Raw genomic sequence first — 23,653 nt, forward strand, 5'->3', positions numbered from 1 at the left:
AGAGTAATAGAGATGGGATGGTGTTTAATATGCAAGATCATATACTTACAAACAGGGTAATTTTCAATACTGGTGGTTGATTCAGGACTTCAGAAATATTGATTTGATTAAATGCATGGTATGGAGAGGATACACCCTGGGTTTGTTGCTGTTCCAGCCTTATTATATATTTTCCATCTGTGTGGAAAATACCACTGGAAGTATTTGTAAATCTTACTGTCTGGCTTTGGACATAGTTCCAGGTAGATGAATTTAAATGCAAGTGATACAGAGGAAGACTTCGTCATTAATTGCATTTAATGAGAGTGATGGCATTAAGTGGTTCTGTATTCATTTCACCAAGCTCTGCATGGACTGAAGGCTTGGGTTAACTCTGATGCAGTAAATCTATATCTTCATGTTTTTAGTTTGATTGAAATTGCACGCACAGTTCAGCCTTAAAATTTTTTAAAAATATCTTGACCAAACTGCATAAAACTGCTTGAAACATTTTGTTCTTGGTTGATCAAAATAGTAACATCAAAGGGAGCCCCATGGATAAGATTTGACTGAAGCCTGGTGTTCTTTAGGTAAATCTCCTCTATTTCTATTTCATTTGTTTCGAAGAGTAAGTTCTTTTCTAGACTTTTTTTTTTTTTTTTTTTTTTTTCTCAGAGTTTAAGGAACCCTTCTCCAGTTTCCATAACATTTCTCATGGGCAAAAGAATTCCTGCAGATTAATTAGTAGGAGCAAGAAAGTGCACTGCTGTTACAGCCTATTCCATTCCAGGATCTGATTTAGGCTGTCCCATCCATGGAATTAGTTAGCAAGCAGAATGGGATAACTTAGTTATGTTGATATAGTGATAAAATTAATTGATTTCAAGCCAGAAGAAACATGTACCTTTTAAAATCAATAATCAGTCTTATTAATACAATTTTTTGTTTGTGGCCCAGCTGTAAAATTGTGTAGAGAATGTATCATGTATAGTTTCTATCCCGAAAAAAATATTTCCTCTAAGTTTGTGGAGAAACACACTGAGGCATAACAGTTGGGCTTATTTTATACACACAATACTATAGTTGCAAATTGCAGCTATTAGGAAAGCAATTAATGTTCAAATCTATCCTAATAGCCTGTTGTAGTCATGGCTGGAAAGTAGTGCCTGATTTGTAGCAGATTTTACCCAAACTGTTGGGACTCATTTATCTGCTAATGTCAAATGAAAATTTCGGGAGAATATCACTACTTTTCTGGAACAGAAAATAAAAAGGTACTAAGGAGGAAAACAGACAGACGCTTTGGAACAAACAGGAAGTGTTTAGGCTTGAATTTTAATGAAACAGCACAGTTAGGAAAATAAACCTCTGTCCATAGTTTAGAAAGTAGATTGTTAATAGTGACTAGAAAATGGATGTACTGGGGAAAAATTACGAATATGAAGTGAAAATGCATCTCCTCTGGATCAAAACTTTCTTCCAAAGAAACTTCTTCTCACAAAAAAGCTAGGTGTGTCACTTCTGCTTTGTTTCTGACATGCTTGTTTACTTTGGTTCATTTTCTAATCGGCGTAGGCAGGCAAAAGCTCCTGTGGAAATTTATAGAGATTGTAAGATTACATTAATAACTGACTCTTGAGCGGGTTTTAAGTGAATACATACTCTACATACTCCAGCTCTCTGCTGCAGACATAACACTATAAAATAGATCATGTTCAACTCACCCACTTCAGATTGTGCACCAAAATATTGTAACTGAGTCTACAGTGAAGTGTGCACACTCTTTTATTGACTCCTGAAAAATCGATGGAGATAACTTTCTAAGATGTAACGTATGTATGTGTGCGTATGTACACACACACGCACATTGAGTAATATTTTTCCTCTAGTAACATACCTTGCTGAAACTCCTGTTGGCATGTTTTGTTCTAGCAAGTATGCTATGCCAGAGGAATTAAACTGTATTATTGATATACCTGTGCTAGTCTTTACCAGTAAAAGAAACCATATGAATGAAGTTGCTCTTCTATGTGAACAGACACAACTAAGATAGCTCTAAATATATTCCAAGCACATGGCATACATGTGACAGATGAGCTCAATATACAAATGGAGTTGGTGTTGTTTTCCGGGAAATTGTGAAAAGCTTTTATTTATCAACCATATCAATTTAAGGGGTTAAACTGCAAAAGTAAATACATTAAAATTTGTTGTTTTCTCCAAGAAACTAAAAAGAGTAGAAAATTGGCAAACTTGGAATCCATGCCTGAATTTGGATTTCAAAGCCATTTCTATCCTTGAATCTTGTACATGAATTCAGAGGGTTGTTAAAATGGTATTATGATTTTTAAAACCACTTGAACGCTTAGAATTGAACGACTATGTAAGATTAGAGATTTGTTTGTTTTATGTTTTCTGCTGCTGTTTCTCCTTTGATATGTTAAATAAGGATTATCTGACATAACAGGAATAATTCTGAAAAGATAAAAGGTCATACACATGAATTTCCCTTGATAAGATGAGTAAACTCATTTAATGCTTATTAAAATCAAAATAGAAGTTTATTCCAAATGTAAAATTTTCTCAGCTGGGTATGATTTACGTTTATGTACTAGCCTGTTCGCTCATTAAGTAACAATGTATGATAATATGTTTAAACACATAACTTTTAGTAACAGCAGGAAATTGGATGCAACCCATAGAATGATACTATTGAAATTGATTGAAACTTGGGTGGAGATGATCATGATGGCAAGTATGATTACCTGAGTAGTAGCAATAGTTTCCTGTGGATTTTTGTTGTGTATAAGCTTTGATGTATGATTGACACCATAAATTCTAATTAAAGCTGTTTCCATGATTTAGACTTTTCTTGTCTGTGTGTCCCTAGTAAGTTATACCCTAGTTATGAGCCTGCCTCTGTTCAGTAATCTATCTTAATGAAACGTTTAAGAACATGTTTGTCTTTCATCACGTATTTAAAATCTGTTTAGAGTTGGTCAGTATATTCAAAATAGGTGATATCAAGGACAGACTGCAGCAGTATAATCAGATAAGCAATGTTGAAGATTATTTACATGAACAGAAGGTAATGGAGAGTATGAGGTTTCTGATGAGATTCTGTAAGGATCTATTCTTGGATCATTGTTTTTAGGATAAATGTAGCATGACTTTTAATCTTTTTTCGAATCAGCATAAAACAAGATCAGCATAAAACATCAGAAATAATTGGGAATACCCAAGTGCAAAGATCGTAATCTTATAAAACTCCTAAAGAGATTAGAAACATGCACAAAAACAGAGGTATGAGAAGATAAAAATGTAGATATTTTGCAGAGCCTTAGGAGGCAATAGTTTAAGCAGGACAAATAATGCACCTTGTTTGTGATGTTATGACCACAAATAGGTCTGACTTATTTTTAGCTTGGAAACGTGAGTGCTATGAGTAAGCTAGGAGCAGCCTCTTCTTATGAAGTTCAAGTGCAACTGCAAAATGAGGGGGGGGATGACCAACCAACAACAACTTTTTTTTTCCTTCTCACATGCTTCTTGGTAACTTTCCTGAGTTGTAGCTCGTCCCTTTCAAACCATGGCTTTGAATTTGGTGGGGGTGGGGTGTGTTAATTTGTGTTTGATGTCCAGTTGGACATAATTTTGAAAATCTATTTGAAAAACCTCCTTTGCATATGCAAATTCAATTTCATGGTTCAGCTCTGTGGAAGCAAATTTTTATGTGTGCTGTGTCCTTCTTGCTGCTTCTCTGGAAGAATGAAACGGTAAAGGAGATGATAGCCTGGCTAGGCTGGGAAGAGAAGAGCGAGTGCAATGAATGGAGTGGAGAACAGAAGTCTGATGGAGAGGAGATCTCATGAGCAAAGATGAGATGTGGAATCTGGCCAGTACAGAGGAAATGGAGGGAAAAATGTTTAAATACAAAGAGGAGGAGAGGGCTAGATGCAGAAGATTGGAGATTTTGGAGGAGCCGAGGAGTTGGGGGCAAATTGGCGAATGTAAATAATGGGAGAGTGATTAGGAGGCAGCTGGTACAGTTAGAAGAAATGGAATGCATCAGGAGGGGAGCAGATATGCTGGTGATGAGTGGGTCACTGAAGTGGTGGCTGCTCGCAGGATGGCATCAGAAGGGGAAGAATCTGGGACACAGGGACTGAAGGGAGGAAAGTGTCTAAAATACGGGTACACAGGCATATTTTACAGGTAGGAGCAGAGCTAGGCAGGTGGGCCAGGAACAGAAGACAGCTGCGTTTGCTCTGTCACTGGGCTGTGAGGCTTAGTAAAACTGGAAATTGCTCAGCTTTAGAGGTCTTAAGGGTCTATGCTTCCCTGCTGTCTGGAAAAAAGTGTGAAGGTGCTGTCAAGGGGTGAGGCTCTGCTTGACTTCTGTGCTGCGTGGTCCATACAAAATAGCTGAGTGCTGTTGAGTCAAGTGATAGAGGTTTTTGCTGTGGCTGCAGCTGCTCAAACCTTGCCAAGCTGGCAGGCTGTGTGGCTCCACGCAGCAACATCTGCTTGAAAGACTTAATAACTTTAATTTAAATAACTTTTGCATGTGTGAACGGACTTTTCTTTTTGTTTGTTTATTATTCTTTTAACATTTTTAGTGTAATTTTTATCAGTAAAAAATTAAAAAGTCATGCAAGAAAGTTCATCCAGCTGGCTAGCAACAAAAGACTTGAACCTCTCATGCCAGTTTCATGTATCCTTTTACTTCCCTGAAGTCTCTCCAGATTCACACTGAACCTGAGAACAGGCAAATGAGAATCAAAATAGTGACATACGATGTTGTTACTGTATTCTAAAGTGCTATTTCATGTCATTCATATGGCTGTTTTGCCTGAGTAAGGCCCATATTTTAGGGCTTGAAAGACTGCTCACAAGTGTTTACACATTGCTTGCGTGTGCATGTATGTGCCTGTGAGGTTTTTCATTTTAATTGACGGAACTCTTAAATGGAAAATATCCTAAATTTTGCATGTTTTACTGCCTTTATGAGTAGCTTAGTGCAGTTACGTAACTAACAACTTTAACGAAGTTTGTAACAGTTTCTTTTGTGAAAAGATTATGGTGGTGATAATGGGTGGATTCTGTAAAGTGTGAATATGTCAGTATATTTACTTTAAATGAAAAATGTCTCTTCTTTGTTGTGTTTAGTCCAAAGTGAAGACTAAATGGAAAAAGTTCTCTCCTGTGTTCTTATTATGTATAGCTTTTCTTTTTCTCTACCACAAATTCTTCTCCTCTATCCTTTTCATACTACTTCTTGTTCTATCATAGAAATATCATTGTATGCCAAAGAATTACTCAAAAGGTTTTTTGTAAAGTACAATAATGATTGCTTAATACGCTTCTCTTTTCATCTCTGTGGTTAGAATTTATCTTCAAAAATGGTATAATACAGCATTATATGGGAAGAAGCAGGCAAGGGAAGTTTCTCATATTTCCTACAAAGAAAGAATAAAGTGAAATCCAAGGACATGTTTAACAGTGATCTTTCAATATTCATGGAATTAATTTATTTTTCATTTCTTATGCACAATGGAGTTATAAAATTGGTTGTTTGCACAGGTGGTTGAAGTTTGAAGAAGATGTAGAGGATGGTGGAGAGAGGTGGAGCAAACCATATGTTGCCACGCTGTCACTTCATAGCTTGTTTGAGCTGAGAAGCTGTATCCTGAATGGCACAGTTCTTTTGGACATGAGAGCTAACTCCATAGAAGAAATTGCAGGTATGTATTGTTGTTCCGTTTGTTAGTTATGAAAATGAATCATAAAAATCAAGTGCTTACAAGAAAGCTATTGCATATAATCAGTTCAGTTTAGAAACTCCTAGGAAATATTTTACTCAATATATTAGAAAAGAATCTAACGTAAATATTTTATTTCTATTTTTTTTATAGACGTTGCTATTTTCAGAATCCATTTTTATGTAAAGGAGAAAATGAAAATGGAGCAGACAGGACAGTTTGGATGTATTTCATTAGAACTGGCACGTTCTCTGTTCCTGCTGTGCCACCTCACATTGTGAATGATGCGCGTGCTAACTTCCACAAACTGAATCTACTACTATGCTAATTGCAGACAATCTAGCTTAAAAAAAATTTAAATTATAGGGAAGTATTCATCTGAATTACATAACATGAAAACACACCATGTAAACACATGTTTAAAAAACATGTCTCTGAGTTGAGAATGAAATCAAGAACAATAATGTTAAGTATAAGTTTTTCGAAAATTTTAAGATGCATTAACTTCTTTAACTAAAGTTGAGTGCATTTTTTCCATTTGGCAGTTGAAATTCTAGAGCTTTTGAGAACAGCAGAAGCAGAAACCAAGAGAACATAATAGATGAGTCTTGTCTCCTAAAAGTATAAGTGAGATTGAGACTGAATGCCATTTTCTGCATTCCTGGTGTTTCCCATAAAGACTATAACTAGTTACTGCAGGTGACTTTTTTTTTTTGGTAGTGCATTTGTTACTGTAATAAAGCAGGTTGTTAGGGGCTGTATGTACAGACCTGTAATGCACGGCCTCAAGGAGTCCTAAAACTACAAAGGTTGCATGGCCGTGCTAGAATCATGCAGTACAGTCTGGTATGTTTATTTCCCTTCCCAAATACAGCAGCTATTTTGAATTAGATCATTTATAAATAAATTTGTTAGTAGACAAGAACTGAAGATAAAGTAAGTTTCTTTAGTCTATCAAGCCAGGGATAATGTAGGTATTATAATATAAATATATTTACATTAGACTTTAAACTCATCATTAAAATGATAACACCCTGCCTAAGGGCTCATGTGCCCTAGAAAGTTTCTAGTGCTGTGTCCTTGCTCTTGCTTGTTGTTTAAAAATCTCTGTCCCTTCCAGCAGAGAAAAGACAGAACAAAGAGCTGTACTATTTTATAGTCTGGGGTCTCTAATGTTCTGTTTATCTACCCTTAGTAAGGGCTAGTCTCATGCTCATGGTTATTGGACTGGTATCCTTGCATATCTTACATCTACTTAAAAGTTTTACCTTGCTTCTCCCTGTCATGGGTTGACCTTGGCTGGATACCAGTTGCCCACCAAGCCGCCCTATCGCTCCCCTCCTCAGCAGGACAGGGGCAGAAAATAAGATGGAAAAAACCCTCGTGGGTCAAGATAAAGGCAGTTTAATAAAGCAAAAGCAAAGGCTGTGCGCGGAAGCAAAGGAAAACAAAAGATTTATTCTCTACTTCCCATCAGCAGGCGGTGTCCGGCCGCTTCCCAGGAAGTAGGGCTTCGGTATGCGTAGCTGTTGTTCCAGAAGACAAATGTTGTAATAACAAATGCCCCCCCCCCTTTCTGTTAGCTTTTATTGCTGAGCAGACGTCATATGGCATGGAATATCCCTTTGGTGAGTTTGGGTCAGCTGTCCTTTTTATGTCCCCTCCCAAGATCTTGCCCACCCCCAGCCTACTGGTGAGGGGGGAATGTTGGAGAGACAGCCTTGGTGCTGTGCGAGCACTGCTCAGCGGTAGCCAAAACACTGGTGTGTTATCAACACCTTTCTAGCTACCAATACTAGCCAATTCTAGCTACCAATTCTAGCTACCAGAACCAATACTACCAAAGCACAGCACTGTGAGGGCTGCTGTGGGGAAGATTAAGTCCATCTCAGCCAGACCCAATATACTACCTTACTGTATTTCACAACATTTCTGAAAATAGTGCTGTATCTGTAAATCATACATTTGATATTGTATACAAATTAATCAATATATTGCTATTTTATACAAATACCGTATTAGATTTATGTATTCTCCATACTGCAAACTTTGCTTGAAGATCAAACATGATGCAACAGATGTAAATTGGGAAAAGAGCACATGCACAGGGTGAATGAGTCGTTGTTGGGGCCTTTTTGTTGCCTTGTCACAGGGCGCAAAGTAGCACGTTAACAGAAAATGTAAAATACACAAATAAAAATAGAAAATTTTTGTTTAGGGAAAGGTACAAAAGACAGCAAGAAAATTTTCTAACACTCAAGATTATAAAGAAAAACTGCTTTATGGGTGATATGTAAGTGTATATAAGGACCAGATAAAATTTATTTTAGTTATTTACATTATCAGGTAAGGGAGGTGTTGTTCAGTGGACTATATTTAACAGTGGAATTAACGGTGGCGCAGCTAGTGGTAGCTGCTTTTTGCATTTACCTTTCCCAAATTGTTTATGTCAAACTGACGCAAGGTATTATTAATCCAAATCTGCAGAAACTTGCGTGGGGTTCTACTCTGTGCTGAGATCTGATGCTCCCATGAATCATGGTCTGAATCAGAGCTTCAAAATTTGTCTTGATAATGATAGAAGATAAACATGAAGAATAAAAAGCAGCTGATTTGAAAGAACGAAGGTGTTTATCAGTATGCTGCTTTATTATTTATTTCATGAAAAAAATCAAGAAGTACTTAGATCAGCTGTTTGATGTTCTTTTATTGCTTTTTTGCTTAAGTAATATACTAGGATTTTCAAGCTTGAGCTTTACATTTTTAATCCAAAAATCACTCAACAACTTCTGTAGTCAACTAAGAGATCCTCTCCAAAATTGTTTTTAATTAAGTAGGTAAAAAAGTAAGAATTAACACAATAAAACAGCAAACTTCCTTTTTTTCTGTTTTTGGAGGATATTGTATAGTGAGACCACAATGAATTCATGTTTATAATGTCTTAATCCTTAGTTGTAGTCACTTTGTTTGTTTAGTTAACATATTCAGCTTCACAATACTAATTTTGTTTTGAAACTCATCACAGATGTAAGTTGTCCTTCAGCAGAGAATTTGATGAGTTACTGTACTGCTATTTGAATCAGTCCTGCTTCTGGGCTATCTTGATTTGTTGATTAGGAAAACTTGTTTCTTCTGAGACGAGGCGTTAGGATGACTTTCATGAATTGGCATGTACCATTTTAATTTTAAAAGTACCTGTTGTGGCAAATGTGGATGTATTTCATTTGTTGTTTTATTTGTTCGAACTGGTAGGCATCTCTTTCTGATAAGGTGATCTGACACATGATAAGATTTGCATGGGCCTTGCTTTGTCTTTGAGAGAGGATTTTTTTTTTTCCCTCTGCCAGTTCAGTAGGCAATGAGGTAATTTTTTTTTTTTTTTTTTTTTAAAAACAACTTTGCAGCAGGTTCTTCTGGCAAGTGAATCATTCTGTAAATTACCCACATTCTGTGTCAGGTTTCTTTGAGGAGATTTTTTTTTTCCCCCCTATAAATAAAGTTGCCATTCCATTTGCTTTCCTCTATTATTATTATTATTTGTGTTGTAGTAATGTTGTTTTCCTCTTCCTCAATCAAGTTCCTTTGTAATTTGGTACTCTAATACTACATGTACTACAGGTAGTTCCTGCTCTCCCGTGCTTACAAAATGTTAGTGTGTGGCACACATTAGGCAGCACTGGGGGGAGGAAAGACTTTAATAGTAGTGGTGACAAGCACGCCACCAAGGTACGTGTGCTAGGTATGTTAGAAACTTGATAATTCCAAATAATATGAGAGACTACTCTTTTTCCGTATAAATGACTGCTGGACCTGAAAATTAGACAGAACTTGTATCTCTCAGGAAATCCTTTCTTGTGTGTTCTACTCAGTTGCTATTCACTGTTAGTAGTTACAATCCTACTTATGATATGCTATACAATGCAAACATTATTTTCACCCTGGAGTTGGTATGTATTCCGGTTGTATCTGACAGTCCTGACACTTTAGAATGTAAAGAAATGGTTGCTCTTACCTGCTGGCTTCAATTTTTTTCAATATTTAACACTCTTCTTATTTTGCTTGCTAGCCATTTTCATGCTAGGCTAGTCCAGTGATCCTGGTGGTCACTTTTGGTCGGTCTTTTCAATGCTACTGTATATACCACATGTAGGAGAATTTGCAAAAATAGATTGTACCCTGTGGTCTTAAGTGATACTCCTAAATTAACTTGTACTTCTGATTCATAGTTTATTACTATGGGTTTTGTTTTTTAATGCAGTCTGTTGATAATTTTACTACATTACTATCGTGCATCCTATCTTTTGAGAACAAATAAACTAATTGTGCACATGTACTTTCTTTTTACTTGCCTTATCACTTTGTTAGGGAGAAATGTGTGTTGTGTATTTGTTGGTAATGTCTTGCTATCTGAGCTATATTCCAATATCAAATTATATTTCTGTAAATGCAGTGCCAGTCTTCGTATCCTTGAGAGAGGTATACTTAATCTTCGTTGTTAAATTGAGACAAAGAATTCCTATCTGTTTTAGTCAAGGCTTTTAATCTATAAACACTTATTCACTAAGGCATTAAACTCTCAGCACTTAGCCCTTGAAAATTTCTTTTATTAAAGTTTATGTTTTAAGACCTTAATGGGCTTGTGGTAAAATCTACAGATGAAAAACATCTTCTATACTGTTTGCATGGCTTTCAGAACTCTGATAGATCTGTGTAAAAATATTTTGGCACCAGTCATGCGCTGAGAATTTTTAAATCATCCTGTCTTCCAGCATGTCCATTCTTTATTAGATTCTTTTTCATTCCAACTCTGTCTTACTAAAAAATGACCTGATCTACAAGACTGTAAATTCCTTTGGACAGGCACCCAATTTTCTTTGTTGATAAAGAGCTTGTTTGTATCTATGGTGCTGAATTCACAGACAATATCTTATTATAATAGAGACTTCTGAGGTGAATTTCCAACATTGTCATCATGCAGCAAGACAGCATGTTCATTCCTGAAGTTTCTCAAATTGTTCTTAAATTTTGTAAGATGGATTTTATTTTTCCCTTGAAAATTCCTCTGCTGAACTTTATTCTGTTTAAAAATGCATTTTTATCAAACACGTTGTAGGGTTTTTTCTTACTGTTTTTAATATGCGACATTCTTTTTTCATATGTCTGTGCAGTGGCTCCTATATCAGTAAGCTAGCACTCCATGCACAAGGAATTCCTTTGAACATTTGATGTAGTAATATTTTATCGATCACTTCTGTATAGAACATATGCTAAAAGGAAGTCTTAAAAATCTATGAAATAAAAACAATTTATTTTGGAACTTGTCTCTTGAGGAGGTATTTGCCAGAATCTGGCTGCACCATTAGAGAGCAGCTTCACCGTGTTGTTCAAGCTGGCAGATGAAAATGTTCTCTTTTGATATTTTCATTTAGTTCCTTTGAAACCATGTAGATTCTCAGATTACCATCTGGTTTTTTTGATTGTAACCACTGAATGAACCCAAAAGGTTCTTCTACTTAACATATGATGCCATTCTCTGTTGTTTGGTTCAAAAACTGTCCAGCCTTTAATGGCAATACTTTCTTTACAATATGAATCACATATCTCGCATTTTCTTATAGTGTAGAGTAGCAAATGTCAAACCTTGTCAAATACAAACTGTGGCCTCAGTGTTGCACAGTGGTGCTTTGGCGACTTGCACGTTTGAAATATTAGATAGTCCCATTTATTTTAAAAGCTTGAATGTAATAATGGTTTATTTTTTAAATTAAATTTTAAATATTCCCATGCTTTCCAATCCAGAGAGCTGACTGTTTTGTCTCAAGCAGTCTTTTGTATGTTCCTCACGATCGAATTTTCAATCTGTGTAACGGCTTAATCTTGTGATTGAGGTCACTGGACTCTGTGCTCAACAACTCAGGGCATTACATCCCAAGTGTGCAATTTTATTGATTTCGGTAATATCATGTTAAGCTTTCAGTCTGAACAAGTCTTCTTTTGCCTTTGCTTTAAGCTATATTACTCCATAATAATGATATATTTAAACTGGCTCCAGTTTAGGTTTTATTTCACTGGAGCCTTTTGTTTCAGCTGCGACACTCACGCTGTGTTATGTTTCTGACAGTGCTTTTATGGTAAATTTAACTTTTATTACAAACTCTGTAACAAAGCGTGGAATTGCCTGTGAGCAATCTGCCTCTCTGTTTGGCCCTACACCTGTCTTTTGTTCAGCTTTCACCTTCTCACTTACCCAGGTTTTTGCGTGTTTTTGCTTTATTTACAGCTTACCATGCGGTGATTACCTCTACAGAGAAATCTCTATCAGGTTTTGTTCCTTTGTCTGTGGGTAAATTGTAAATCTCATACCAACTTCTAAGTAGCATGGCATTTCTTTTTTGTTTTGTATTTTCCCATGTTAACTACGAATCTGGGAATTTTTTTAGATTGCACAAGTCAATCTCAACTTTTGTTTTGTGTCTAGAGACAGAACCAATGTCACTTGTTCTGTTTAGAGATGCAAAGTATATTGTTTTATGAGGTCTCCATTCTTCTTTTGGTAGCATCCACTGTGGCATGTTAGCATAGCTGTGACTTAAAACTGTGCTTGCTCTCTGAGCTGCAAGCTGGGAATTTTAGCCTTGTCTCTACTAGTTACAGTTTTGTGAAATGCTTGCTCTTGTTCTTCAGTAAAATTGCATGCTGTTACTTTAGAAAGAAGACATTTTTTACTCTCCATCTTTCCTTTTCAAGTAATTCAGCTGAGAAGTTGAACGAAGTAATTTCAGGTAGAGCTGGAAATAGACTCCGTCTCTCAGTGCACTGGAATGCTTTGCCTCCTTGGATGAGCAGGCTAAATCTGCTGGCTTAGATAGCTTGTTTATAATCACCATTGTAAACACTGTAAATGGGTCTTGGTTCACAAATGCAGCGCAAGAATCCTAATTGTTGGTTTTCTATTGCTCCTAGTGCCTAACTCACTAGGGAAGTGTATATTTGGGTTCCTATTAGAGAAAGGTGAAGATAAAGGACAGCATTTCAACTGAATGTCTTCCATAATGCTCTGCTTTAGGGTTGCTTGTGTTTTCTTCTCCCCTGTCTTTAAGGGGAAGAAAACAACCACAAACCAAACAAACCTTGTCTTTTAAATTAGGTTTTGTAGTCAGCTGTCACTGTAATCATGATGCACACAAAAGCCCATGTGTTCTATTTTTTGTCATTGATCTCTCATTTTGTCCTGCAATTGCACAGTTACAAAATTTGGAAGATTGAGAGGTGTAAATACCAGCAACTTCGCTGGTCTATACTGAGTTCAGTTTCTTCTGCTGTAAACTGTCAGTGCCAACCTATATCGGAACAATAGGAGCCCAGCAATCCAAAACTTGTATTTCATCTGGTACACAGGTTAAAAAAAAAAAAAAAAAGAGCTCTGGATCTTGTTTCTTTACTCACCACTGCAAAAGTCAGGCCCAGTTGGGCCTGTTTACTTGTTAGTAATTTCTTTTTGGACTTCACAGGTATTTTGGTGCAAATGCAGTATACCTTCTATAAATTTGTTCTATGTTTCACCTGGGAGTTTCGTGTAGTATTGTATGTGAGGTGATGGGCACACTGTGAACCTGGAGCAATGGGGAATGAGCTGTGGCCACACTTGAGTGTCTCCTTAATGCTCATTTGCTTGGACCTGGGATGGCTTCATGTGGATCTGGCTGCATGTCTCTGTACAAAGCTGCAGTGTGTAATAGACATCTCCAGAGTGAGTGGAAGCGGCCACCTGCTTTTGCATCCTTGCCGACCCTAGAGGTGGGACAGATGCAGTTTTCTGTGCTGGACAACACATAAGCCGCACTGCATTTTAACTGATTTGAAGTGTCTGCACCCCTGATGCTCTAATTCACAGCCTGGGTAAATTGTTCACAGGTGATGAGGAGTTACATTTGAGTTACTACAGTAGCTTGTTTAAGTACTCACATTGCTCACATTTACTCACAAAATCAATTCTATGTAAATGATGTATTGTAACTGAGTCTGAATGGAGAAGACATTCCTGAAATTCTATGAAACCCCAAGTTTCTTTGAATCTTGTTAAATGACCAGGGCAGGAAGCATATCTGTCTTTAACAGCTTGAAAAAATGATTTCATGGTTCCAGTATGAATCAAGTTTCCTTATGGAAGAAGCATCCTACTTCAGTGTTCCTGATGTCAGCAGAAACGCTATGGTGTGTGCAATTAGTAGAATGGGTAACTATGCTGGTGGATATTCCACAGATTGCATCTTGCTGAAAGCTCCGTATGGTTGTGAAGCATCCTTGAAAAATCTAATGGGAAGCTGTGTCTCTGGGTAGAAGGGGGCTCTGCAGAGTTTAAAAGGTCATTCAAGAGGAAAATTCTTTAAAACAAACAAACAAACAAAAATGTGCAAACCTTTGTTGCTGAGCATAGAAACCCTGGAGAGTCTCTGTTGTTACACAGCAATGTAGCTGTGACATAGTGCTGTGAAGTTTCAGGTCTGTATTCTTTACTCAGTTTTGTCATACGGAGTTTGGAGAAATGGCTATGTAGGATCTTCTTCTCACAGGATTAAGGAAATAGAGTCTGTTTTAAAAATGAGATGTTTAAAATGCTTCTGTTTGCCATTTACTCTCGGATTTTAACCGTGTTGCTCTTGTTTTCAAGCTTATCTTTGCAATCAAGAGTGTTATCACTGACATCACAGAGGCTTGGGCTTTTAAAAGATATGTTGAAAAACTTGGGAAGAAACTGAAGTGCAATCCCATAATGATAGGTGCTGATGGAGACAGTCTTTCTTACTACTATTCTGATAAGTTCAGATCTTGAAAAAATGGTCAAAATATAGCACTCTGGCAGTAATTTGACTGCATTTAAACTCCTACAGCTGCTACTGCAAGTGGGTCTGTATTAAAGGAATTTAACTGTATTAAAGGAGGGGAGCATCAAGGCAAGAAAACACGTCTTCAAAAAATCTGAATGCATCTTCCCTTTTTACATGTGGCAGAGGTGCTACAGTAAAGGGGAAGTTGTTGTAAAAAAAGAAAACTCAAGGTAAGCCCCTTTCTTCTCAGTTTGGCAAGAAATAAAAATTGTTAGTCACCACACTGGCACTAACTCCATGGCCTGTGTGACTGTTAACGAGTCTAGCAGAGCATCTAGGCAAGGAAGAGGATAGGGGTATGATTTTCTTTTTCCTGGCATTTTCCCTCCTGAAGTGGATCATCTTAAATATTGACATCATCCTCAGCAGTTAATATATTTTAGTATTTAATATGGAAAAAACTGTAATTCCAGGAATGACACCATACAAATGGAGTTCGTTGATCTGTAAGCAAGATGATGACCACAACCCTAAATTTGCCTGTTCTAGAGGAGTCCTTTTTTTTCAGCTCTTCCTTTTGATTTCTGTCTTAGAGAGAAGGTAATCTTTGTTTTTGCATCTTCTACAATTTGTCCTTTGGTCAGCAGAATTAAAAAGGAGGGGGGAGAGGATAATTTCAATTGTGCTTTAGCACAGATTTTTTCCTCTGAAGATCCCCTGTCATGTTACAGAAAGTACTGGCCTGTTTTGGGAACTGTAACATGCAAATTCATATACTAAGGCTATCTGAAGGGAAGACAGTCTTATCCTCAGGGCAGAGGCAGTAGAACTGAGCAGGAAAATGAGTATTTTCCTTGGAGCTGGAGCTTTCTTTTCTTTTTCTCATGTGTTGCAAATTCTTGGCTCCTTCTGAAAATTTTCTACCGAAGACTTTCTCTTGAACTTGTGTTACCTTCTCTTTTGCCTTTCTGTCACTCATCTTGCTGCTATGCCTCTCTATCTCTTCCATGAGAGTCTAGAGTAATAGAAAAACTGTGTTTGTCTAGAATGGGAGTGCAGAGATAACTGACCTGGTGGTGTTTGAATTAACCCTGGAGATAAAAGTTCCCTTCAGAGTCAGGTGAAGCACCCCAAGACAGGTTTTATTAGTTTAGGCGCACCGCCAGGCAGTATTACTCTTTGGTGTGAGCCATTTGGTCAACACTGTTGTTAATACTGTGCAGAATGTAATTGCTGGAGAGGGTCAAAGGCAACAGCGAAAACCTCTGCATCACTCTTCATTGCGAGATGCGGATACATATCTCATGTTTGCATTTGTGGGCAGCTGCATTTATCTGTGGACCTAGCCTTGTCTTTTTGTGTGTGTGTCGTCATAGAGATGTAGATTTGTTGGTAACCTTTTCGTAGTAAGTGAAACATGCAGGTAATTCGTTGTTCAGCTCTTAAAGCAGCTATGTATATGATACATTGGCTTGTTATGTGGATGTTGAGAACTTCAGAAAAACTGTTGTGTTTTTTAAATGTATATGCAGTGTATAGTTGACAGTTAGCAATTAAACTCTGCTTTTAACCAACATAATTGTTTGATGCCTTTTATTATCTCTCTTCTTTTCTCTTGCTCTTGGCAGTTACCAAAGACCTGACAAATTATGTCTCTACTGATGATGCATCTGCTTTTTATTTTTTCTGCTCTGCTTGCTGAGTTTACTGGTAGATATGAATCTGACTCCAGCACAGAATCATGAGCTGTCTGCATTTTCAGTACAAAGAGTTTTTGACTCAGCTTATTATATCACTGTTTTTGTGCAGTACAGTTTCTTCCAATGGATATACAAGGACAGTGTGTACTTAAATGCTGTTTTACTTGCTTTGATACAGAATTTCTTTTCTTCCTTTCTTTTTCTGTTAAGCATTATTACTGTTGCTAGCAGGATTTCCCAAAATAATAATTTAAAAAATCCCACAATATTCTCAACAGTTCTTTCCCATTTGAAATACGTAATGCACATATTTATAAATAGTTTTGAATATGAATATGTAAGAATATTTTCTGCCAGTGGACTGCAAAAATGGTTGTAATTTCTTAGTAGGGGGATCAGTTTCACTCACACCTCCATGTAATGATTCTCTTGCAGGAACATGTACATCTGGCAGTAGAATGAGATCCTATTAAGTATTTGCAAATAATGCAGCAAATTTTCATGTATTGTCTTATCTGAAATTTCTTTATATTGTACTGAAAGTATTGTAATTATAGTTGTAAGAAATAAAGAGCTAGACTGTGATCTCCTGTGGTAAGTATAAAGGGAATAAAAAAGTTGTTTCCTCACAGCATGCCAGTTCTTTGTAGCAAACAAGGTAGGGGTTATTTGGAAAAAAAAGACACCTTATACACATCATATTCCTGGGTTTAAATGCATTATGTATGGGAGTGCTTAGGGGCTAACTTCAAAGTTACATAGGTGACCTTAATTTGGGAACTGCATATCTTTTGAGGGATTGACTTTTTTACATTAATAGCATCCTTTTTTTTTTTTTTTTTTTTTTTTCCCCCCTGAGAGTGGAACACTTCTAGATAAAACTTACCATTTAAAGGAACTGATATCTTCCATTTGTAATCCTGAAGGGTACTAATTCTTATTATTACAATTTAAAAAATAAAATATTTTCTCTTTCCCCTCTTTTATTATGTTTATGTGTGTATTTTCAGATATGATTCTGGACCAGCAGGTGGGTTCTGGACAGCTCAGTGAGGATGTTCGTCACAGAGTGCATGAGGCATTACTGAAACAGCATCACCATCAGAACCAGAAGAAGCTGAGCAACAGGATCCCAATTGTGAGATCCTTTGCTGATATTGGAAAGAAGCAGTCTGAGCCCCATTCCATGGATAAAAATGGTAATGCGTTGCTTTATTTTGCATTTTGAGCTTTCAGTAACGTCTGCCTGTTCAGTCTCGCATGTGCTTTGTACCCACAGCTTGAACTCAGCGTGATTCTGCTCTGAAACGCTACTGTGTAAAAGTGGTACCTTTTATATGAGAGTGGTTCCTCTTACACGTTCAGTAACACACCTGTTTAAATTTGAAATTCAGGTATCCTACACAATTCAGGGCTATGCAGAGATCTTCAAGAGAACTAGCTCAGGTGTTGGAAGCAGGCTAGTTGTGTTAGTGTGCCATTCTGTCCTGGGTAATTGGCATGGCACATTATCCCCAGCGCACCACAGCTCAAGTACACTTGTGGTGCTTTAGGCACTCTGTGCGATCCTTCAGACTGAGCTTGAGTGTCTTTGCACAGTGTTGCTCTGAACTGTGGACGTGCTCCATTAGTGCCAGGAATGTGAAATGACTATTTTTTACTTCTGTTGACTAGCCAGGGCCTATTTAGTGAAAATGTAATGGATTGTTGGAATAGTTTCTAAGTTTATGACAATGTATGCATTAGCTAGTGTTCAATTGGTGCTTCAGATTTCATAGTTGAGTTTGAGGGGTTGGAAATGAGAAAAACGTTTTCAAGATGACGCTGTTGGAGAGATGCCGCAAGAACTGTACCTTGTTCTTTCAGAAAATCACTTTTTGGAAAATCATGTTCATGAAAATGAGAAAGCACGTTTGCAGAGTGAAACAGTAAAACATTGGCTTAACTTTTTTCTTTCTTGCTTTTACAGAAGCCTTTATAAGCTGTACTGTTGTTCATAATGAAAGATCATTTTTTATTGCCCCTTCCTTATTTACATAAACACAGGCCTGTGTTGTGAAACTTGCAGCCAAATTTTGCAAATGTTTACTATTAATTCACTAGAATTATATGTTGCAGAATTACTGAGCCTCTGTATCCAGTATCATCACAATACCCACAACATTTTTGTCTGAACACCATTGGACTATAGTGATTCTCATTCCAGAAATCACCTTAGCTTTAGTGAAATCTCAGTCCCTTCTGCTGTCTCTGTGGTTCAGAGCCCTACTGAGCTCGCCTGTCACCCTGGGAAGTGGGGAGTGAGGAAACAGCCGTGGCACAGGGAAGGTGCAGGGTGCAAGAGGCAGCTGCATGCTGTGAGGCATAGGGCAGAAGGGGAAAGAGCGGTACTGCGGCTGATCTGGAAAGATGTGGCTGTTGGTATAAAGATTAACTTTGGTTTCAAGGAAGGACATTTTGTTTCAATCATTGCCACATAAAGTTTTAATAGGTACTTCTAAATCTAGCTGCTTCCCTGGGGAAGACTCTCAGACCTAAAAGGCAACATACAATTCCATCTGAAGAGGATATTAAATAGAAACATATTAATTATGCCAAAATATCATTTTAAGAGTAAGGAAAAAATAATGTTTATTAAGATGTGTGTGTTTATTTAGATGGATGCACAAGAGTAAAAGTAAGTAGGATGATTGTCCATCCTTTTTAAGGCAACTTCCCTGTTGATTTATGCAACTCTTGCTGATGAATTTAAACAAATATTCAGGAGATTCTTAAGAAAGTTAATGCTATAATGTTCCTATTCCTCAGTTTCCACAGGATGCAAGATGGCAGCTTGCATTTCATAAGCTTTTTGAACTAGATCCTAAATAACAAATAAGCAGTAGATGTCCTTAAAAAGACCTCTCAGGGCAAACTGTGAAAGTATCATAAGCTCAGTTTCAGTAACTTTCTGTGTCTCTTAGTGGAACTGATGCAGTAATTCACTCCAGAAACATCTCACTTTTGCCTAAGTTTCTTCTGGGAACCTTCATATCTCTAATTCCCCAAAAAATAGATTCTGATCAGGACAGCATCTAAGTCCATATTAAACACACTAATTTTATATACTCAGTGGTTAAGTGATCCTGTAAGCAGGGAGACACATCCTGAAAACCTGTAGGTTTTCATTTGTCTGGGCTTATTTTGCAAGATGAAAAACTACTGAATTCCAGTTCACGTGCATATGTAGAGATGCCTCAGAGCACTCTAACCCCTGGTTAAAAAAATCACTTAGTCGCTTTCACTATGTTAATTTAAATTAAGTTAAATGCACCATAAACAACACAAATTAAATAATTTTAGGAACATTTATACGAAGGTAAATCAGTTTTTTATCTAAATTACAGTAAAGAGTTCCAGACCTAGTCTTTTTGGACACAGATGTCTTTTAATCAGTTTGAAGCATTGCTCTTCTGCTTGCATCCTTTAAGTGCTAATGCACATTTGGGCAGTTTCCTGCATTGACCTCTTCAAAATAGATGATGGCTCTGTGATAAAGCAAAGAGGAGTTATTTTAAGTTTCTCTCTTACCATCCATTACCCTGTTACATTAAAAAGTCTGAATCTTATTTTATTGCCTGAATTGTACTAAAATTAGTATTAGCTTTAGAAGAGGAAAATCCAGTCTAAGTTTTTGGTTTTTAGAAAGAATCACCTTTTTTTCCCTTTTCAAGGCAACAGCAAATAGGCAGCTCATGGTCTTGAGTGGCAATTATTGCCCCAATACTCCAGGATTAAAGCAGTGGGGAAAGAGATGATTCTGGAGAGCTGCCTAATTTCAGGCACACTGACTGCTACCTCCTCTGGCATAGTCTTAGTTATTTCTTTACCCTGGGTAACTTGCCATATTACGTGGTGTGTAAATTATGCAGGAATCTACACTGAAATGCTCAGCTTTCAGGAACTCTGCTGTCCTTAGAAGCTTGACCAGGGGTAGCAGCAAGGTTTCTGATCATTTTCTTCCGCTGTTGCCTCATGACCCAAATTCTAGAGTACAGCTACAGTGTTATGCTCACTGCACCTATATATTTCTTTTTAGATTGCCATGGAGCGTCTGTACAAGCTTCTCATAATAATAGAAAAATGATTTGTTAAAATATAACTTTGGATCAGGTGAAAGCAAAAGAAAAATCAGCCAAATATGTGTAAAAGAAAGCAAAGTTAAGGGATATAAACAACATGTATTATTGTCAAGAGCGTGCTGTGAGACACATCTTTGTTTCCTGAGGGAAAACCTGGTAAAATGCAATCAAGGCATCGTTTTAGTTTGCTTATTCCCACTTTCTGTGCACAACATTGCGTAGAATGTATGAATGTAAAACGTTCCATATGTTGCCAACAGTAGCAGTATTGTCCTCTCTTTTTAATACAAAAAATGCATTAAAATAGTAAAATATTTTATTATTGCTTTTACCTTCTGGATGAGAAGCTTAATTCCTAGAAGACTGCAGGGAGAAAAAGAGATCATCTCAGGTACTACTGATGAGCTTACAGCTCAGTTCACCCCTATCAGAGATCAGAGTTTTCAGGAACAGCAAGTGCCAGGAGCTTTAGAAGGGCCACTTATTTGTCCCTGTTGAAATGAGGTGGGAGAACTTGGACACTTTTTCTGCACAAAAGGAAATTCTCAGTTTGGTTAAATTTGGGTTTAATGTAGACAGTTTAACTGATAACAATCCTTAGCAGTCTGTAGTTTGTAAAATAGGTGGTTCAGAGCCATAAGTTCTTGCCATCTGGGTTATGTGGTACAGCTGAGGATGCAGAACCCCTTCTTTGTCCAAGTTCTTGACTATGCTAGCTTATCAATGTATCAATTTCCAGATACTCAGGAGCAAAGTCTGAAAATGAAGACATAAACTTAAATTCAATATATGGCTGTGCTGCTGACAGACCACTGTGATATCTTTGCTGGAAGATAGTTGTACGTATGTTCTCCCTCCATTTTTTCTTTGTTTTAAGAGTCTGTCAGACCATCTAATTAATTTGCTTTGTATTTAGTAGTATTATCTTTTGTTTACAATGGCTTTTCTTCACATCCTTTGCAGGGCTAAGATGTCAGGGTGCTATGGATTTACCATGCATTTTTAATGCTGCCATGCTGTGTTTAACTTTCACTTTTCATTAAGCATCAAAACTGTGAGAATTAAAAGCCTGCTTTTGATGTTCCAATAAAAACCGACAGTCAAATTTGGCATAAGAGCAGGAAGATTTTTTTTTTTTTTTTTTTAAGTCTAATTTGACACTGAATACCCAAAATAGAGGGTGGCAAGTAATTTTAGCATAAACACTGTAAAAGGTAGGTAAAAATATGAATCTTTGTCATTAGTAAATCATCTTAATTTGTAAAGCAATTTAACCTATTTTTATTGAGATCAATAGGTTTTTCACTCTGATACTGGAGAGCTGCGTCTGTAAATTCCTATGACGTGGTCTAAAAAGCCAAAGACAATTGCAAATATACCGCACCTTTCCATTGTTAGAGGAATGCTAAAATAATTTCATAAGCCTCTCCCCTTTTATAAAGGGTTCTGCAATTCAGAATTTAAGCGTGCATGGCATGGAAAAGTAGCTGATTTGACGGAAATGTAGTTAGGAAAAGAAGTTTTCATCATGTAAACACTTTGGGTTTTTTGACTGTTTATTTCACTTAGTCTAGACTTCAGAGTATGCGTGCGCGTGTGTCTGTATATATATGTAATGAGATCTAACAGACCTTTTACTGATTAAAGACAAAGAGGAAGGAACTAGGAGAGAGGAGCATGGCAGGATAAGTGACTTGTAAGTTGTATTTCTATGCACTTTGCTGGAATGTTCTTTATCCATAATAGTACGATCTTGTGCCTGTTTTCTGTTCCATATGTATGCCATTTATAACTGCTTCTTCTCCCTTGATGTCAGAACAGACACGTTATTAGTGTAAAAATTGCATTACGCAACACATCATTTCTGATTTTGAGAAATTCTGAAATTCCACGAAGAGGTTTATCTATATGCCAAAGAGCTTGAAGAAAGCAATGGCATGTTAAATTGGGGATCTTCAGACTTAACAGCATGAGCTGCTGGAGCAGTTCATTTCGACATATTCTTTTTCAAGCCTTTTTCCAGTTATTTCAGTTGGCATGATGGGCTGGTTTGGACTTCTTGATTGTTTTATGGCAGTATGAGCACACACAGAGATATTTAAGACTATGCTTGGGTGTCTAATGTGGGACAGTATGCTTTAGTATCCCAGTAAGTCTAGATTACCAGTTATGTGATGGTGTTTGTTACTTTCCTGAGTTTCCTAATCTCTCCTAAACATGAGTTAAGCATTTATGCCATAACTCAGAGCTAGCTTACAGCATGTGAAACTCTGATGTCAATAGTACCGTGTGGAGAGAAACAGGCATTACTTGGAGCCATATGAAAAGAGTAGGGAGGCATTCCTAGGTACATGACCGTGTTCCTTTGTTTTGGGAATAAGTCACAATGAATGCCATATATATACCCAAGTTTTCTGGCAGTATTGGATCTGGATCAGGTGGATTGCTTTCCTTGAAGAGAAGGCAAACTCAAAGATAGTTAATTCTATCTTAAATTAGCTAATGCTCTATTTCTTGTTTTATATTCTTCTCAAATGTATATATTTTAATCAACTTGTATTATCCACAGGTTTTTATATTACTAAAATATAACTTGTATTTACGAACGTTTTCATCTGATATTTATTCTTTCTCCTCCACATTTCCTTGTACCCATGATAAAATGTGTAATCTATAAGTACAAAACTGTATCATTCATCTTTGTATTTCTTTATTTTGCTCTGTCTTTGTTGTGTCTGTCTCTAACAGGCTCATCTCATCTCTGTATCTTCCTCATCTCCTATCCTTTGGGTTCTGTAAACTCCTTGAAGGTTCAGAGGTAGTATAAATACCTATTCTGCTTCGGCTTCAGATCATTTCAAATGTACACCCATGTCTTCATCTCAGTTTCTTGGCAGCATGCAACTTCTTGCTATAGTGATTAAAAAATACCTCAGGCCTTTGTCAGCAGCTGTGGCACACTTAAGAGAAGCTTGTGTGGAATTATGTTGTTTTTGGGGAAAAAAAAAGTGCCATTTCTTTATAAGTTCATTTTCTTACATCAATTTGTAAAACTGCAAATCATAGCATTTTTAGTTAAAACTGCATGACTTCATGTGAATTATGCTTGAGATTCAGGCCTAGCATTAGAAAAACAGGTAAAGTGACTTCTTCCTCATCCTCTTAAATTATGTATCATTAGCGAGCACCAAATCTGCTTGTTTACACAGGTACAATGGGAGTGACATGGTTCTCCACCAATTTAAAATGTTATGCATCAAGAG

The 23,653-nt window shown here is 37.0% G+C and overlaps 1 protein-coding gene across 1 annotated transcript in view; it reads left to right on the top strand.

The window, feature by feature from the left end:
- Positions 1 to 23,653, top strand: part of SLC4A10 (solute carrier family 4, sodium bicarbonate transporter, member 10) — a gene marked incomplete at its 5' end in the record, with an annotated part of 86,001 nt that overhangs the window by 12,396 nt on the left and 49,952 nt on the right. Inside the window, 2 exons of the mRNA XM_009586387.1 lie at positions 5,563 to 5,723; positions 17,280 to 17,468. Coding sequence (XP_009584682.1) covers positions 5,563 to 5,723; positions 17,280 to 17,468 — 350 coding nt within the window. The remainder of the gene's footprint in view (positions 1 to 5,562; positions 5,724 to 17,279; positions 17,469 to 23,653) is intronic.

Source organism: Fulmarus glacialis, unplaced genomic scaffold, assembly GCF_000690835.1.
Source record: "Fulmarus glacialis isolate BGI_N327 unplaced genomic scaffold, ASM69083v1 scaffold4921, whole genome shotgun sequence".
Lineage (NCBI taxonomy): Eukaryota > Metazoa > Chordata > Aves > Procellariiformes > Procellariidae > Fulmarus > Fulmarus glacialis.